General features: G+C 33.1%; 1 protein-coding gene across 1 annotated transcript in view; it reads right to left on the bottom strand.

Annotated features, from left to right (window-relative positions):
• Positions 1-21,092, bottom strand: part of LOC143249416 (cell adhesion molecule CEACAM5-like) — a 117,097-nt gene that overhangs the window by 29,871 nt on the left and 66,134 nt on the right. The window contains exons 6-10 of the mRNA XM_076499235.1: positions 12,481-12,777; positions 11,937-12,227; positions 10,240-10,527; positions 9,131-9,430; positions 7,363-7,494 (exon numbers count right to left, since the gene is read on the bottom strand). Coding sequence (XP_076355350.1) covers positions 7,363-7,494; positions 9,131-9,430; positions 10,240-10,527; positions 11,937-12,227; positions 12,481-12,777 — 1,308 coding nt within the window. The remainder of the gene's footprint in view (positions 1-7,362; positions 7,495-9,130; positions 9,431-10,239; positions 10,528-11,936; positions 12,228-12,480; positions 12,778-21,092) is intronic.

Below are 21,092 nucleotides of genomic sequence, written 5' to 3'. Positions count from 1 at the left end.
GACTTAGAATATGAAAATCCAGTAATTCACCTCAAATATAACACAAACTAACTTTTAGCTTTTAGCGTTGTAGCCCCTATCATTGGGTTCATAACAGCATATTCTATTTATCAAAACCTAAGAAATTATTTACAAACTTAGAACAGTATTTGGCTGGGAATAGCAGCAGCGAATATATTAAGATAAAATGAATATGCAGTAATTATTTAATGAATGAGCAACAAATAACACTAACTCATCTTTATAAACATAGTGTGCCTCACATATCTTATTAGGTACAAACGTCATTCAATAATCAATACAGTCTCATCCTTGTAAACATAGTGTGCCTAAAATATCTCTATAAGCCTAAACGCCACTCAATAAACGATACTAACTCATTGTTGTAAACGCAGTGTGTCTAAAGTATCTCTATAGATCTAAACTCCTCTCAGTAAACGGTACTAACTCGTTGTTGTAAACATAGTTTGCCTAAAGTATCTCTATAGATCTAAACGTCACTTAAACAATACAGTCTCATTCTTATAAACATAGCTTATCTCTATAGGCATAAAACTCACTCATTAAACTACATTTACTTATCCTTACAAATATAATGTGCCTAAAGTACGTAAATCTGAACGTCACTTCAGCTGGTTTAGAGCAATCGAAGTTGCTCAATTAAGCGTTGCTATGTTCTCAACTTATAAATAATACTACTCAAAGTTTACGTTAAATTAGGTATGGCAGAGACAAATCATATCTGAAAATGGAATTTAAATACGTTGTTGTGTTGATACTTTTTATCATCCTAATTTCAACATCTTTCGAACGTTGAATATTGCTTTAAATTATAAAAAGCTAAAACATTTGACAGAGAAACGAGTGAGAACAAAAATTTAATTTCACATGTATACACCTGTATAGCCTAATCTTCACTAATACCATATCAGCTGCATATTGAATAATTTCAAAGCCAAACGAATATTTAATCTAAAACACAAAAGTCGCCTCGTAACATTTCATAGCCTTATTTTTGTCTACATGCTCATGTTTAAATCCAGTAATTGCATAAAACGATCTCGAATGTCCTTTTAATGTAAATGTGCTTTAACATTCCAAGAAACGTAAAGAGCTAGATACGCTAAGAAATATGTGTTTGGATATAACATCCTTCTCGTATACGCGACATTTGTATAAAGACATTTTTAGGAATTTTGGTTGTTAAATGTTCTGCCGAATCTTATTAAATTGTCTGTTTTCTTAGTTAAGTACGTTACAAATTAGCAGTTCTTACATGTTTAGCTGATGAAAAACGTGGCAGTTTTATAACAGTAGTTTTATATTGCCTTGCTTGTTGTTATGCTCTTCTTGTATGTTATTTCAGTGTTGCCTTTCACTGCTTATTTCTTGTAGATATGTATGTTAATATATCGTTTGAACTTTGCTGTCATTAAACAATAACTTATCTTCTCGACAATAATAATCTTTTGTGTAAATTGTATTGCAATTTCTTCAAATATATTAAAGGACCAATGTTGTCACGTTCAAAGCCTCATTTTTTGTTTGTTTGGAATTTCACGCAAAGCTACGCGAGAGCTATATATGCTTTGTAAGACTAGAGGGAAGACAGCTAGTCAGTCATTAACACCCACCGTTAACTCTTGAGCTACAATCTTACCAACGAATAATGATATTGGCCGTCAAATTATAACACCCCCATGGCTGAAAGGGCGAGCATGTTTGGTGTGACAGGGATTCGAACCTGACCTCATATTACGAGTGAGAGGCCCTAACCACCTGGCTATTTCGGTCTTCAGAGCTTGAGGTTGAACTAGTTATTTGTTTGTGATGAACTTATTGTGTTCGATACTAATATTATTTGTTGTAAAATATAAATGCAGTGTTAGAATCTCAATTAAAACTGTTATTTTAATATTAATAGCACAAAAATATAAGATAAAACAAGAAAACGCGTGCTTAAATTACGGTTAAAATAAGGTATTGGATTTTCAACCTGAATTGATCTTATGCGCAATTAGACTAAATGGTTAGATTAGAGATTCCTGAGGCTTCTCTAATTTTGAACTAAAGTTCGATTTGTCTTAAACTTTGCGCAAAGCTACACGAGAGCTAACTGCGCTAGCTTTCCCTAATTTAGCAGTGTAAGAATAGAAGGGAGACATCTAGTCATTACCATCCACCGCCAGCTCTTAAGCTATTTTCTTACCAGCGAATAATGGGATTGATTGCTCCTTATAACGTCCTTATAACATTTGAAAGGACGATTATGTTTGGTGGAACGGGGATTACAATTCGTGACCCTCAAATTGAGAGTCGAGCGCTCTAACCTCCTGGCCACGCCAGGCCGTTAAACGAATGACCAGTTAATAGCACTCACCGCCTCAAAAGTTTAACCAAATGAGGGAATTTACGTACAAACAATTGAAACTGGAGAACATGTTCAGTGACACAGTGCCATGAGTTTTAGACCTGCCGACTTGCAGCTTGACCTCTGAAATAAGAAATTTATAAAACCTTAGAGCTCAATTAAGATGTATGACATAAGTTTTTAAACTGCAGAATTCAGCTAAGTGGTCATGCAATTCGTGAGTTGACTATCGCCCAATCAAATCACGATAGGTTGAATAGGCTGACGCATACATATACATATATTGTTGTTATTATGAATTCATATCATGAATCAATGAAAACAAACACTCTGGCAAATAATACTGTAAGTGAAAAAAATTGATAGTAAAAAGTAACTCCAGGAGTGGGTCTAGAACCCAGGAGTTTGTTTGTACTAATCGGGTTGATACTTCACCAAAGGAGCTATTCAAGAAATATTTGTTGAAATTTCCTTTTATTGATCCATAATATGTATTAAATTATGACAAATAAATAAATGGATGTATACACACATGTAGTGGTGTAATTAGACTTTGAACGGCTGAAGGCAAACAAGTAAATTTATTGTCTGATCACAACAATCATAAGTAGTATGAAGTTCATACTCGTATTTAAAAGGCTTTTTGGGAGAAAGGAGAAAAGTTGGATTGTACATTTTGCGCAGCGGGATGTTTTTCTTTCACTTAAATTAGTTTTTATTAGTGATATTAATTAAATAACGAAAATAAAGTAACAGAAATATATGTATGTATATGTGAATGTTTGGTAGTAAATCAACTCACTGATTGTCTGACCACAACAAAGCAACTTGAATTGTCATAGACATAGTTGAAAAATCTTATGCGTGAATAATATGTACTTTTGAGTAGCTCAAATGTCATGTGTTCAAGGCTCAGTCCTGGAGTTTCTTTTTACTTATCGCATTTTGGGTTCAAACCTGCCCCCTTCTCAAATGTCACAACAAAATGTCTCCTGACTTACAGTGCTAGAAGCCGGGTTTCGATACTTGTGGTGGGCAGGGCACAGAGAGCCCATTGTGCACCTTTGTGCTTAAATATAAGGAAATATATGTAAGACTGAAGCATCTACTTGACACATCGCATAATCAATAAATATTGCACATACAAATAAATGAATTATTCTATAAATATGAGTGTATGTAGGAGGTTCTAATAAACTGCACAGTCAAAGCAAATGTACGTGTTAAAGACAGACTTTATCTTTAAGATATTTTTTTTGAGAATTCCGCTCACTTTTAATTATCATAGCCACTAATTAGGATTTGCAAACAATAAAATCCTACATGTCTTAATTCATTTAGAGTTTTAAGCAATTCAGTATGATATATAAGGTTTGTAGCTTTAATCTATAACGTTATATATTTTACAGACAAAACTATCTATTAAATTATGTATTTGTTAGGAAACTCTTAAACATTGGTGTTTGAAAATTCTCCACAGTAAGAAAGTATTTGGAATTCAGAAAAATGGTAATGAAAACCGAAGCCAGCACTTAATTAGATTGTTTGAATTCAAGAAGAATTTACTTCATTTCACCTCAAGACTGTTTCGTTTAATAAAAGTTGCGTTCCTTGAAGACAAACTAATTCTGTAATGTAATTAACTTGGAGGAATTCGTTATCTTCTTTCATACCTACTTTTACCTCTCACTTTGATCCATACACGTTTCGGAAGGTGATGAAAATAAGAGTACAAATTGCAAGATGTATCCTTTAGTTCTAAGCTTTGCTTTAGTGAAATATATTTCACTTATTGACCATCATGTTGGTGTTTTTTGTATTTGTTTAAGTCGGAATTACATTAAAATTCGCAACTACTCACTCTTTTTCGTTTTCATTCTCAGAGTATCGCTAGATGGCGCTGTGATATGTTCATTTTCTTGTATTATTGTTTGTTAATAATCACAAGGCTATAAAAAGGGTTATTTGTGCTTTGTCTCCACAGGGTCGAATCCCGGTTTCTCGCCTTACAGGCAGCAGACTTAATGCTCTGCCACTGGGGAGAAGGAGGCTTCTTATGCTGTAAGCTTTTCTTCTAATTTGTATTTTAACTTCATTCTGTGTTTTTGTCTCAAGTACTTTTAGAGTTCGATATTTTTATTTATTTTAGTTGTATCCGTTTTTATGGTCAACAGTGATCATTTTATTCAATTTTCTACACTTGTTTTGTTGCAAAGACAAGGAAAATTTCTGGAGGGGGATTCTGGCATGAATGTAGTAGACTTTTCCTTGCCCTTTAGCCAATAAAGAGACTTTGTTACTAAGAGACCAGTTCATGTCACGCAGAGGAATTATTAATCTTTCTTAACCCTTTTTAACATCCTTTCATTAGTGTCTGTATTTACACAATTTTTTAAGTGTTAGTGGTTTGTTAACAGATCTGAAACATGAATGAAGCAAAGGTTATCACAACTGTATGAGAAGAAAAACCCATGATACACGTTTCAAACAAACGACATTAGTCGGGATCTGTTTTTGTTCTTTGTTATTAAGTACAAAGTTACAGAAAGAGCTATTTGGGCTCTGACTGCATTGAGTATCAAAAACCCAGTAGCTAGCAGTATAAGTCCGCAGACACGCCGCTGTGCCACAAGGGGGATGTTCATTTGACCGAAACATTAGCCAGATATTTTTTTTTTCCTTTCAGCAATATTGATTTTTTTGCTATACTTAGATTTTATCGTGCTATAGCTGCATTTGTTTGCTATGATTCCTAAAGGTGTGTCTTAGGTACAGAGTGATGTAACAGGAACACTAAATTAATGAGTCTGTTTGCCTTTTGAATTTTCCGCAAAGCTACACGAAGCTATGAGCTTTGTGCGCTAGCTGTCCTTAATTTAGCAGTATAAGACTAGAGGGAAGGCAGCTAATCATCACCACTCACCGCCAACTTTTGGGCTACTTTTTTTAGCAACGAATAGTGGTACTGACTATCACGTTATAACGTCCCCACTGCTGAAAGGGTAAGCATGTTTGGTGCGACGGGGATTCGAACCTGCGACACTAATTTAATAAAGGGATGGAAATGAAATTTACAACCTGAAGAATATTTTCTGCACACGTGGGCTAAATGATTATCTCAGAGAACCCTAAAGATTCAAATACAGCTGTACTATATTTTGATCTACTGAAGATAGTTCATCAGCAGTACCAGCCGCCACAAGGTTTTTATCCGGCTCTTTTAATCCCAATAACGTACTCCTGAAATTGAAAGCACTGAATTTGTTCAGCTGCATTTCGTCTTAAACCTCAGGCCCTTCAATATGCGAACTAATTACAAATTATTACAGAGACTTCATTATTTAAACGCCCCCCCCCGATAGTACAGCGGTAAGTCTACGGATTTACAAACCTAAAATCAGTGGGTTTGATTCCCCGCCGTGGACTCAGCAGATAGCCTGATGTGGCTTCGCTATATGAAAACACACATTATATAAATGGTAAATAAGTTCACAATGTATGTTTTATTGATTAGAAAAGCTTCCTGTTAAACACAAAGCTGATCGATAACTTATATCCCTGTGTTCTTCCTATCGCGGGTATAGAAACCAGACTTTTAGCGTTATAAACCCTTAGACTTACCTCTGGCTTGTGAGGGGGGAGAGGTGTTGCGTCGTTTTTGGTATGGCTCATATAAACAAGTTTAGTATAGTCATATTTTTTGTAGAAAATGTTCAGATAAAGTTACAAGAAATGTTGGCGAGTGTTTTTGAACAAATGATTATAATAATTACTGCAAAGTGTGTTAAAATTTACTTATCAATAAATTAACAATCTACTAACTGCTACATAATAGCCTTATAAATAGTAGTCTTGTCTTCATTAATATGTATTCTGTATGTTTTCACTTTTAGTTCAAAGCAGTACAAAGGGTTATTTGTGCTGCGTTCGCCGAGGAATCAAATCTTGAATTCTCTTTCTATAGTATTTTGCTTCGAGTCTTTCTTTTTTATTAATACACAGTGCGGAGTATGATTACTCTTTATTCGTTATTTTCGCTATGATAGAATACTCGCTATATGTGCCTTGCTTACTATTAGTATCGAAACTCAATTCTTAGCGTTATAAGCCGTCAAACCTACCACTGAACCACCAACCAGCCTTCCCGATGTTATTTACTTGTCCTTTAAAGGGAAGGAATGAATAGCTAGTTGTAAACGTGTAATTTCTCACGTTTGAATTGTTATAAAACTTTAACATTAATATTTAAATTCCCGCAATGGACATAGCACAGATGTTACCTCATTGGGCCCGGCATGGCCAAGCGTGTTAAGGCGTGCGACTCGTAATCTGTGGGTCGCTGGTTCGCATCCCCTTCGCTCAAACATGCTCGCCCTTTCAGCCGTGGGGGCGTTATAATGTTACGGTCAATCCCACTATTCGTTGGTAAAAGAGTAGCCCAAGAGTTGACGGTGGGTGATGATGACTAGCTGCCTTCCTTCTAGTCTTACACTGCTAAATTAGGGACGGCTAGCACAGATAGCCCTCGAGTAGCTTTGTGCGAAATTCAAAAAACAAACAAACAAACGTTACCTCATTGTGCAGCTTCGTGCTAAGAAAACACAAAAAACAACAATACACGTAATTTTGTTGTATATATGTATTGTTAAAAATCATTAGTTGGTTTAAGACAGTTAAATCTATCATTTCATCGTACTTAATATATTAACTATAATGTATTCAGTTTCATGTTAAGTCTACAGAAATCACAAAATAATTATTCCTTAAATGTGGGAAACAACTGACATATCCACGTTTATGTATTTATAGGCTCCTGTTATTTCCATAATAAAATAAAAAGTAAATCACAACATAAAACCTTTTTATAAATTATGTTCCTCTTTGTTTTATTTATGTACCATCTGATAACCCATTAGTAGACGAAACGAGCTACTCTCATCCCCAGTGCTTAAACAGTTTTCATAGAAGCAACCACGTTGTGTTATCCTTACCTTTAATGGTTTGTTTTCCGGTTTTCATTCTCCTGAAGAGTATTACTAAAATCACAGCCATTAAAATAAACGCTCCCACAATTCCTAGTAGGGTTCCAAGAAGTGGCCTTAGTCGAGGAATATTGAGACTGCCTGGAGATAACATATTTTTAAAAGTTATTGAAACTGAAAATCGTACCGGTCGAAATCATTACGATATACTATAACAACTAGGCCCAGTGTTGTTCTTTTTTTCAAAACCTGATAAAAGAGTTAAAACATTCATATTATTTATACAGATGATTTTCGTAATGCAAGTTAAACATATATTGTGCATTCAAGAAACACAATTCGAGAAGTATTTCAAATTAAACAAAAGAAAATTTACGATTACCATTAAAATTATAGAAAGATAAAATTAATTTCTCAAATATTGTCAATAATAAATTATTTGTTTGTTTTTGAATTTCGCTCAAAGATACTCGAGGACTATCTGCGCTAGTCGTCCCTAATTTAGAAATGTAAGACTAAAGGGAAGGCAGTTAGTCATCACCACCTACCGACCACTCTTTTCCCAACGACTAGGGGGAGTGACCGTCACATTATAACGCCCCCAGGGTTAAAAGGGCGAACTTGTTTGGGATGGAGAATCGAACGCCTTAACCCATCTCGCCATGCTGGGCCGTCAATAATAATTCTAACTTATATTCATAATGGTTGATTTATAAATATAATTAATGATATTCGCATATATATTTTATATAAAGTAATACAAACACAATGAACATTTTTTGTCTCCAGATATTGTATTAAAAGTGTATACCTATTATCTACCAAATTGATTATATATATAATAGATAAACACGCTTTTCTTTGCCTGCTCTTTGCGCAGTGAACAAGTTTAAATTATGCAACTGCACTTGGTTGAGATAAAAATAAACTTAGTTGTAAACGGTTACTTATTTGCCAAAGAAAAAGCGTTTGTACAACAACGAAAAATTTATAAAACATTTACGATTCTATCGATAAAACTTCCGTAAATTTAGAGCTTGCTAAGCATGCGACAGTAAATATTTGGAATTATCATTAAGCCTGAAGAGTGAGAACAGAAAGAGGAACAGGGAAGAATGGTTTGGTTGGGTTTGTTTGGAATATTTCTGCAAAGCTTCATAACGGCTATCTGCGCTATACATCCCTAACTTTGAATTGAAAAATCATCAGAAAGCATTCACTGCAAATTTTGGTGCTATTGTACTCGAATAGTTGGATTACACCATCACTCTTGTAAGGCGCCCACAGCCCCTGATGTGCAGAATAAAATTTTGCGGCAACAGGCTCAAACCTTGGCCTCTTGGATTATAACTTCAGCATACTAACCACTAAGCTATGCCCAGTCTAGCTGAAAGGCGAGATTTCTATTTTGCTATTTTACGTTTTATGCGTTGGTATGTCTGTAATTGTTGTTTTACCAAAGTTTAATTTTACAAATGTTAAGCTATGTTTCTAAATCTTTTTTTTTTTAAATAAAAATATTACATTAGCAGCATAAACATTAAACTGTAGGGTGAATGACTTTTATAGACAACATAAGCAATACTTTAAAAGATAATGTTTTACTACGTTTGTAAAACAAACAAAATACAATTTGAGTGAAACAGTTGTTACCCAAATGTGTAACCGAAACGCTAATTGCTGTCCCTATTAACACAGTATTAGAAAGTATTGTAACTGTTTATGTGTGAGTGAATCTACAGAATTCTATAATTCTAAAGTGTATTTTTTTACTTACTTGATTTCGTCGCCTGGAGCGCTAGAGTTCGTGTTATCAGTGTTACCACATCACTACGACCTTTAGCATTAGAAGAATATACCAAGATGAAGAAGCGAGCTTCAGAGGGTAGAGTGGAAAGCAGAAATACTGGTTTATTAGATTTTGAAAGATTAGCTATAATCTGGTTCCTGGGTAAGAGGTAAGCTTCAAGGTGAAAATTTTGTTGTAACCCTCCGTCTTCGCCAGAAGTACACCTTACAAGTAAAGTCAAATTAGTTGAGTTCGAAACGCTACAGTTATATGGAGGGCTTGGAGGACCTGCAATAGCAATAAATATACCTTTAACACATTTTAACAAATTGATCCTCAACATTATATAACTGATGAAATATTTTGAGTAAGTGGGTAAAAGAATACTTCACCGAGTGGTTGGGTAGGGGAAATGTGTCAATCAAATAAATACAAGTTTAGGCATTTTAATATATATCTGAAAGAGTGAGTGAAAGAAATAGGTTAAACAGAACAATTTATTTTTGGTGTTGTTGTTAAATGGATTAAGTGTTGTTCAGAACTGGATATTTTTTATAATTCTCTAGTAAAATATGACATTTATATTTTATGAAATATCTACGTTCTTTTAGCATAAATATAATAAATCGTGTTAAGTAAATCCCTTTCCAACTGGTCACTTCTAAGGATGATATTGGGTTTCATCCTTAATGATTAATTTTTTTAAAAACTCCACTAATTTCATTATATTCTGAATTTTTTCAATGACAAAAGAGAGTACGAAGTACAACGTACTGATAAAATTATGAAAAGGTTAAACCATTTTAAACACCGACATGTGGTTAACTTATCATTTTAATTTGTAACTTTAATTAATTTTTTGTTGTGACCTGTTCCGCTGACTTGCTGTTAGAAGAATACTTCTTTTAATTTACAGATAACAACCTTTGCACCAGACTTGGTAAAACAAATTATCCACGCAGTCTCTAAACAAAATAATATACAAGAACCTGCCAAAATATCCTAAGATATATTTTGATTCAATAGTAATATAAATCCAGACATTAATGATGACAAGAATACACTTGAAGTATTAGGTCATCTTCAGGTTAACTTACCCACAGATATCAAAGTGAAGATGCAAGGTTCGGTTTGTTCACCCACCACGTTCTGAGCCTTGCATGCTAAATACCCAAAGTCATTTGCCTCTCGTGGAATGTGACGAGCCATACTCTGCAGTCCAGTGGTAGTGAAAGTCAGAAGTTCCCGACTACCTTTTGTGTTGTTGACCACCCAGGTAAAAATGACGTCATCAGGATCAGACTCAACCTCACATAATACTTCAACTAGTTCATCCACTGTGACAGCATAAGCAATTTTCTGGCCCTTTTTACATATAGGGGCGTCTGGTGTAAGAAATAGTTTTATTATAAGGCAGAAAACTGCGTTTTACTGGATTAAGGTAAGATCTATAAAATTAATTACAATGTTTTGTTTTTATTATTTTTCAATATATCAAAATTTCTTATAATAATTAGTCAAAAGTAGATACACACATATATATATATATGTATATATATACGAATGTATATAGTAGTTAATTCAACATTATAACCAATTCCTGCTGGTATTGGACAGTGGTCATAAGCGTCACTATTTGATTAATGGGTCTAGATGAAAGTATTATAGATTAAATACTAAATAACACACATTTCTTTTGTCATTTTTTGATTTGATGATTGCCTAAGAAAATTATTTAACAACACTTAGATATTCAGAGCTTTATAAATTGAATAACCACAAGCTAACAGCATTATCACCACTGAGATATATAGATAACCTTTAACATTCGACAATAGTTGTGATTTATTGTACAGTAACCAGAGATGTTTGGTATATCCACTTTAATTTTTTATGCAACTAAAAACTGGGATTGAATGAGATCCGAAACAATGTCGTTGCTTTTCAAGCAGACGGTATAGCCAATCAAGCTACAAAACTGTCTTAACACACTAGGAACAAACAAAAACTGAGCACTTTTGCGTTGAAAATGCAGCAGTTTAGCTAGTTAAAACATCTACTTGTTAAGCCTCATTAATTCTGTCTACTATTGGTTTTCACATCTTGAAACGTCTAACAGCATCAGGACAGCGATTAATACAGAATTAACCATCATATTACAGTTGTCTTTACACGGTAAACTATCCACATACTGTAAACGACTATTTTAAAAATATTAGGTGGAATCGAATCAACTTCTATTTAAAATATACAAAAAACTCCAGCAGTAATAATTTTTACATTTACTGTATTCTTGTTAACATTTATATTTATGTTTCATATATTAATAGCGACCTTGTAAGGAACAAAAACTTGGACCCACATGCAACTTAATGTTAACGTTTGTTTTTATGTCTGATATAATATTATGGACTTTGTAAGCACCTAAATTATGGACCCACATGTAACTTAATGCACAGATTATTTAGAAAAATGTATGTGTTAAAAGTAACATGATATTCTAGAGCTAATGTAGTGTAACTTATAATGTAGCTGGGGAATTTAATTATGATAAAGTATAATTTTTGAGTCTAGAACTGAAAATGTTTTGCCGGAAATAAATGCAAATAATATACGCTAAAGATAAATTGAAACTAGTTTATTCTAAAATTACCAACCAGGGCTGAGGCAGTTTTGTCACATTTATGCTTTTTATTGGAATTTATAATAAATTTACCAAAGCACTGATATACATAGCTTATAATAATAAGTAGTATCAGAAAACTTAGTAATGAGGAACGATTGTTAAACTCACATTTCATGAATAGCTCAAACCCCTCGCTGTTCCCTCGCCCTTCCTTGTTTTCAGCAAAACACCGATAGGTGCCGCTATGATCTCTACTCACATTTTTTAGAACTAGTGATTGATTGCGAACGAAAATTCCCTTTTGGGAATTGGTTCTAAGAGAGACATTTTCAAATAGCCATTGAACACTTAGCACTTCCGGATTTGAATCACATTGACAATAAAGATAAACGTCATCTCCGGTCTGGATCTTTTGCGCCACCTGGCCACGCCTCAATTTCACCAAGACTTTGGGTGAATCTGTTATGAAAACAATTTGAATTTAAGAAAGAAACAAGTGGAATAAAAAAATTATCTGAAATTCAAAATGTTCATACCCGAAAATATTTACTTTTTATCAAACAAAACTTCCGTTTCCAAAACATTTTATAAATATTTTAATGTACAAATGGCACTAGGTTTTTCTAAATTATTTTTTTTATTTTTAACAACTACTAATCAACGAATTTCTCAAAAATTAAATATATTTTAGTGACACAAAGTTTATTCTTACAGAATACATTCAGGGTAATACCGTCTTCTAATACTCTTCCAGGTAACAAAGGATTCTCTGATTTACAGGACAGGTAACTCTCGTTATCTTCACTAAAGGGCGTATATACCAGTTTGCTGACTGTTCGATTTCCACCTTCACTGAATGTCTCCATGCTTGACTCCATCTTTCGGTTCCCCAACCACCAAGTTATGTGAGAAGAGGGACGAGACCCAGTTGTATGGCATTCAATCTCGAATTGTCGATTTGCAGAAACATGAGGATAGGTAGATATGATAAAGACCTCTAACGGCTTCACTGGGGAAAATAAAAATAAATATTGTGTTTCACATATCGGGAAATATTTTTCATAATAATTTAATCAACTATCCAAAGTAATATAATATTTTGCTTCTGTTTCATCCGAAATAAATAATTCTGTCTTTTTGTTTATGAAGTGTTCAATTTGTTTTGGAGCAAGTCAGACTAGGATAAGAAAAGACTTAATCTTTTAATGAATATTCAATTCATCTTTTCATTTAATTGAATACTATCTGTTAATTCAGCGTGAAGCTGTATACGCAATAAGTTTAACTGCAGGCTCATAATTCCAAGTAATACAAGGCCACCGGGGGCCAACAATGTAAAATGAATGCAGTTTCATTTGCACTTAGTGTATGTTTATATCAAAAACTTTTAGTGCAAGTTGATACAAGTAGTTAACAGAAATGAAGAGATAAGTAGAAAACGTTAAAATAAGTGAAATTTTCCTAACTGATATATGCACGTATCTTTCCACAATGCTGTTTCTGTGCGGTTATTCCCAGAAGTTGGTGTCGTTCGAATTCTTGTCGTTGTTTTATTAGAGCAAAACTACACAATGAACAGTATGCAACATGTTTACTAGAAGGAATAGAATCTCTGTAACATTGTAAGTTTGAAAATTCACTGCTAATTGACTGGAGGCTCGTTAAAATTATAAATCGAAACTTGTATAGTTATTATGGCTTGGTCTGAAAGACATGGTTGAAATAGTTTAATACATAAAGATTCGTCGATGCGAAGAGTTCCTTAATTCAAACTACCTCTTTTATCTCTACTCATGTTTCACACGCACGAGCACGTAGACAACTTATGTTGCTATTTTTGCGAGCTCTTTAATAATGCATGTTTCAAAGATTCTAATCGAGGAACATCGATGACAATCATATATATTACATACATGCCATAGATAACGTGTGATTGCTTTAGAGCATTTGTTCCTTCCTAACCTCTGAACAAACTCTGAATTTATAGTTGTAATTTGAAAATAATTCTCACGTTAACGTATGAATAGTGTTTTCTTATAACTTTCTTTACTCTACTGGCGAGGGTGTGTGTACTCGTATGTCTAGCTAGATAAGATAACACGAGGAATAACGTGAAACATTATAAGTGACAGCGCTAGCGACACCATTTTTCTCGCTTATTTTTTTGTTAGACTGTTTACAACTTTCAGCATAAAGCTTATTTTAGTAACTCAGTTTTGATTATCATCACTTTATTTTGGTGATATATAACGTTACTGCTCAATTGAAAATTCACATGACTTAGAATGAAAACTAAGTTATTCTTTATAAAATATTCGAAATTAAATATTAATTGCATTTTTGAAAAAAGAATAAAACGGACGACCACACATCGTCTGTAAAGTGTAGGCCTAAAATCGGAAGGGTAGGCGAAGAGCCTATTCAAACCAGAGGAATTGATTAGTTTACATTGGACCCATCATAACGTTATGTATTTGTTCAAAGAGGGCGCTGTTAATTGAAAATACAAATTCTTGGTTGTGGCGTTCAACATGGCCTTAATCTGAGATTCAGAAAAGCCATTTATATAAATGTTTAACGTGAAAGCTCAGATATAAAAACATCAATGGTATCGTTTAGAGGTATATTTGAAAAAAGAGAAGTAATAACAAAGCTATCCATGAAGACATTTTCAAACGAAGATATCTTACTTAGTTCGAGTCCAAGATGAAACAAATCAGTGATATATATATATATATATTGATAAATGATGAATCGTTGTAGTATGGGCACAAGGAATATGGTAAGTTTGTAACTATGTGTGCCAGTAATGGATAGAATGGGTCCAAGGTTAGAGCGGTACTTCTTTGTGAGTTCTATAAATACCTTATTAAATACTAGGGCGAAAGCCTTTCGAATACAACAAAACAGCAACATTTTCAGATACAATATTTTTGTTTTTAAGTTCTATCATATATCTTTAGGTTTTTCTTACGTAAAAGGATAAGAGATGAACGGTAGTTTTAAAACATTTTGAATTCTGAAGAGTCATCAAGAAGAAACGATTTTTTCAGTGACGCCATTTTTATTTACTTAAACCTGAAAACTAATTAAAATCTCTTCATATTTATTTTATTATTTAGGTTGTGCGTCAATGTCACCATGCCAGAGAATTGTAGGACTATTCTACTTGCACATTTTCGAACAACCTTTCAAAACTTTAATTCCTCCACCTTCTGAAAGATCCAGAAAGGCAAATAACTTGGACATGTTCGATTAAAATAGATAACTAGATTCCAATTAAATAGAAAACTGTTTGTAGCAATCGTTTCGTATCAAGTACACAGTTTATTAGCATTACTAATATTCTAGACATAATGTCGATTTTGTCTTAAGGCTTAAGCTATGAAAACCTCGAAGCTGTAAATAATTTACACTGAAAACTTCGGGTGGAAACAGACCCATTTTTGTACGTAATGTGACAAGAACTTATAAATGTGTTGCTATTTTGACCTTTGACTTTCACATCATATGTCAAAGAATACTAGATGAGCGAAAAAGGAGGCTGAACGTGGATGTGAGAAGACAAAGTTTTATTTTTACACTTAGTACCATGTATTTGTAACTCCGTTATTCTATGATATCTTTTCAGTTTCCATAACTAACATTTTTTTGTGGAATAGTCGGAAATAATAGCAAGTATAAACCAGCAGGTTCAAGCAACACAGTAATGTGTTATTACTATTAAGAGTACTTATTTACACTGCGGACTTATACTTCTAGAAACTGGGCAGGACACAGAGAGTCCTTTGTGTAGCTTTGGGCTTAACAACAACAAAACAACATAATAATTGCTTCTAACGGACGACAGTTTTTATTGTCTTGACATTTGATAGGATATGTGTGAATGTCACCGTAATAGATGTTAGGCCCCTTGGACAAATCTTTTTTTCCACAAATGCTATGCAGGCCAAATAACCTTAAATATGGGATTTTAAATCTCATTAGCATTTCCTGAAATCTTTATAAAGCTGCTATATTAAATTGATCAAATTGTTTAGATATAGTTGTTGATATTGTTGAAGTTTAATCGTATGCTGCCGTACTGTATAACGAAATAACGGATGTTTCGATAGTCGATCACGCATGCGTAAAAATCACATTTACTTAGAAACAAGAACTTCGTCTTTAGACTGCATTTCATTCGCGTGGTCATTTATTTCAAAAATAGCGACAGCATTGCCTTAATTGGGATGTGTAACATGAACAATCTTATTTAGTGGCAGTTCCTTTAAGGCTGAGGTTTCATCAGGACTTTGGTCAGGATGTCATTTAGTACCAAAATTAATGAATGTTGAAAGAGCAAGAGTTTCTATTCTTTTGTAGTGAAACAACCATGGGATTGATCAACAATTCATTTATATATTGTAAATAGGGAGATAGTTAACGTTTCTGTATAGTAATTCCAAAGAGCAAAGAAAATTAGTAAAATTCAGTTTACGTAAAAGCAGAAAGAATTTAAGACCTTTAGCTAAGGCACATTTACACTGGTTACTTAGAGTAAGGTTACTCAAATTCATAATCAAATAGTCAGATTTAGTTGTCGAAGGATTAATGTAAATTTTTTATATTGTGTTTTAGATACTGAAAGTGGAGTCTGTAGAATTCAAAAACGTTTGAATGTGTCCCTTTTTAAGTTATTAAGCAGTGTTGTTCATTATAACTGTCATTATATTATAAGTGTCATTTACACTACTGTCCTTAGAAACATCGTTATCGGGTATGACTACACCTATCTACAGAAGAAGTTCAACCAACACAACGCCTAAAAAATCGCCCGACGTCAGCATGTCCAAAATTTGAAGCTGAGTAGCTTCACGAGCACCATCGCTGCCATTTTTGATCCTGACAATTTGATTGTTAGCCTGAACAATATTAGTCTAAGCAACCAGTGTAAACCTGCCCTAGATAAATAGCTTATTTCTATCTTTATTTAGATAAAATTAATTTTATTAATTTTATTTATCCTGTCCCCCGCTGGTACAGCGGTAAGTCTACGAATTTATAACATTAAAATCAGGAGCTCGATTCCCTTCGGTGGACTCAACATATAGCCTAATGTAGCTTTGCTATAAGAAAACACACCCATATTCTTTATCCTTTCAAGTGGCTAAACAGAAATTTATGAGATTTTTGTAGATATAGTATAGGAACTCTTGATCAATCCAGTGATTATATAACTACAACATTAAGAATTATACTTGCGTTTTCTAAATTTTATAATTTTGATACTAAGAGACATTCTAAACTAAGATCTGATGAAATCTCAGCCTAAAAGAACTGTCACTAAATAAAAATATTTATGGCTCTGAAGAAGAAAGTTTTTTTTATAAATGGTTTTCTGAATCTCAAGTTAAGACCTTGTTGAACCTAACGACGAAGAATTCGCATTTCCTTTCTAACAGTTCTCTCTTTGAGCTTGTAGGGAGCGTTGTGATAAGCCCTCCATTGAGTTCAACGTTAACTAATGTATTCTTTTCTTATCACAAAGAGAAATGGCTCGATACCTGCCTCGAAGAATTTATATATATTTACACAGAAAACAATGTGGACAATACTTTCATTGTTTTTCAGAATTGGGATTACTGTTCAACATTTTGAGAATATCATTTACCTTTGTTGTCAATATTGATGCCAAAGCGACAAATTCTGAATTCAATTCTCTTCTGCTGTGAATTTAATAAATTTATGTTTTTGTTTGAGATAACCCAAACATAACTTCAGCTTCTTAAAGGATATGAAAGTATCACAATTATATCTTTTAAAGATATGCAACTAAAAACAAATTGATTCGTAATTATGAATTTAGATTTAATTAAAAAATCAACACGCATGTTGCAATGAAAAAGCAAATAAACAATATCCTGATAAAGGTAATGTGTTTTATTCATAAATATTTATTGAAACAAATATTATTATTTGTAACTTCACCTTGGATTTTTGTATATGTTAAATTGGAAAGGTAGAAATAAAAGTCGAAAACTTTACAGTAATATGCTTCGCCTTTTCCAATATTTGGAAGTCAAAAGACTACAAAACGTAACGTTTCGGTCTCTGAAATTATAAACGTCATTTTAAAACCGATAAAATATTTTGGAGTTGTTTATTTTCACCACCAGGTTGAGCTAAACAAAATACAGGCTGTTGTTTTTTTCGATTCCAAGCGCTTGAATTTTCTGAATATTGACCCTAATTTAGAAAAAAAAATATGCTAACAAACAAAGTTCTAGCCGTGTCTGCTAAGTACAAACATTTTGAGTAACTTCTACGTAAGTGTGGTAATCTGGAGCCGCCGGGGAACTTAATATATTAATTAATGGATGTGTGCTTCTTTTTGCAAGCATGAAACCCATGAAGTGTTTTCTGTCATAAAAGTAGAGTTATCTAAAGAAGCCCAGTTCACCATCTTAAAAAATAAAAATACATTGAAACAAGAAACTGCCCGCAGGAACTTAGAAAGATACCCGTTTTGATAAGACTATTTACACTGGAAGGTTCGACGAGGAATGAAATAAAACTTCAAAGTTTGTGATTGTACTTGGAAGAACAGTCGTTAAAATCATTCCCGAACGTGGTATTACAAATCAAACATCAAAGTGTGATCAAAGACTATTGACAATATGTATACAAACATTAATTAATTTTAATAATTAATCCCAAACTGAAAAGTTTCAAAACCACTAAAGAAATGAGGTTGTGTTTTGCGCCCAGTATATTTTGTATTTCCACGAACTTACAAGAATCAAATGGTTTTTTTATCTAATCTAAATCAACTTTTACTTACCTTTATTCATTCTGTAAACGAACATCTAAACTAGACATTTAAATGTCTAGAATGTTATATGCTACTCTGCCAAAGATGTTTTTGAATAACTATGACTGTTATATACTTCTAAAAGAAGCCTTCTAAGTACCGATCGAGGAAGACCGAGCTAGTACGTTTTCTAAGCTACGTGCAAGTCATATAACTAAGCTGAAACGACTGAGCTTGTACGTTGTCTAAGCTGTGTGCAAATCACACAGTTAAACTAGAATGAAATAGTTTAGTTTTTATTTTAATACCATGATGGCTCAGCGGTAAATCTGAGGACCTAGTTTTTGCATTCATTTTTATTGTATTTTCTATTAATGAATAAACCTAATGTTTTGGGGTTTTTTCAGCACCTTTTACTTTCTAAGAAATATACTCTTCAAGGAAGAAACTGCAGAAAGTGTTCCTCGTAATATTTTATTAACAAAACGAAAAAGGATAGAGTAGAAAATATAAAATTGTAATTAACGTAAAAAGTTTTTATATCAATATACAATATTTCTTTACGTTTCGAGAACTTTTAAGGTTTATAAAATATCTGAAATAAGCAAATTAACTAGTATTTCATTCAAAGTCACGCGTTATCAAAATACTTGTATCCATTACTGCAAGAGACGTATTTGGGTAATCATATTTAAAATAGGTCCTTTTTTAAATACGTCACAAATCCTATGTAAAACACAACCAAAAATTAAATATTATATTATTTCAATATTCTCTTCTATCAGTTCTGAGCTCAAATTCTGGACCTGTATTTGAGGTACACGTATGTTTCTTAAAATATATTCAGAAATTAATTGTTTTAAAACCGGAGTTTGTTTTAACAAAAGTAATGAGAAATTATATCAAAACAAAAACTGACTTAAAAGTTAAGAGTAAAATAACTTGATAAAGTTTAATCTGGAAATTGTTCTTATTAATGTTTCAAATGAATCATAATTCTAATTACAAAACAATTAAATCTTCAGCTCAAATACGAGAATTTTAAAAGAGTTATTATATAGTGAACGTGCATTAGAAAGGACAGACTACGCCAGTGTAAATTTGTATATAATATTTGCAACGCTTTGCATTAAATTGAACATGTTAGGTGACATAACCTCTATGAAAGGTCAGTAGCACGTGTAGAAGATGTTATACATATTCTACAGAATAAGTGATTCGCAATGTTACCAGTGACGCTATGTTAGTCCAATAGAACTGCCAAAGTTAACATTAAAATATGGGAGCTTTAACGTATTTGCCCGTCAGCTGTTTATAGCATTACTTAACAGCAACATCTGCACGGGTTACATTTTAATAAACTTTTTTTATATCATTTTATGTAAGGCATAACACGGTAGTTCGCTTAAGAATTGGTTTACGTGCGTGTGAATTTTTTGTATGGTATTTTTTATATTCCTTAGAGGTTTCCATGCTGTTGCTTTCATAGCTCATGCTTTAAGTAGATAGTAGCCTGCCGTCACTAAGAAAAACGAATAAAACAGGTTGTTTCTAAAACCGGCTAGAGCATCAGATGGTTGGATACAAAATAAAACTATTAAGCCTTCTTTAAAGAAAACATATAGAGGTTTTGTACGGTAATACACAAATTCTAAAAAGTATTTTTATTTACTACCAAGTGTATTGAAATTAGAATGACGAAAAGTGTTGTTTTTTAATGCATTGAAACTATAAAAACATCAAATAAAAATCTTGCATATCAAGGCACAGAGTTACGTCTTCAGAACAATAAAACAATGATAAGTATTCTCAGTAAGTGCACTCGAATTAATCTTCACAAGTCTCTCACTCTGCTGTATAAAAACAATTTTAATGTGTTTACAAATCTCTCGTTCCGCTGTTTATAAACAGTATTTAACGTGTTCACAAGTCTGTAACTTTGTTGTATATACACAATGTTTAACGTGATCACAGGTCTGTAACTTTTCTGTACATACACAATATTTAACGTGTTCACAAGCCTCTCATTCTGTTGTACATACACAATGTTTAACGTGTTCACAAGTCTTTTACTTTGCTGTATATTTTTTTAATCTTCTGTATGGCCATAAATAACTCACTCTGTTGTTTATATAGTCTCCCTATGGCACAGCCGTATATTTGCAGATTCACACTGTTAAAAACCGGGTTTCGAAACGTGTAACGGGCTGAACACAGATAGCGCATTGTGTAGTTTTGTGCTTAATTTTAAACAAACAAAAACTATATATATAAAGTTGTTGTTTACAACATAAAGTTACACGATGGGCTGGATATTGTGCTGTGCCCACTACGGGTGTCGAAACCCGATTTTTAGCAATATGCTTGCTGTATATACACCCATTACAAAAGGTTTATTTTAAAGTTGGCGCAAAGCTACACGAAGGCTATCTGCGCTAGCCGTCCCTAATTTAGTAGTGTAAGACAAGAGAGAAGGCAGCTAGTCATCATTACTCACTGCCAACTCCTGGGCTACTCTTTTACCAAAGAAT

This window comes from Tachypleus tridentatus, chromosome 4 (genome assembly GCF_004210375.1).
Source record: "Tachypleus tridentatus isolate NWPU-2018 chromosome 4, ASM421037v1, whole genome shotgun sequence".
Lineage (NCBI taxonomy): Eukaryota > Metazoa > Arthropoda > Merostomata > Xiphosura > Limulidae > Tachypleus > Tachypleus tridentatus.
Note: the sequence above shows the minus strand (reverse complement) of the source record. Positions and strands in the feature narration are given on the sequence as shown.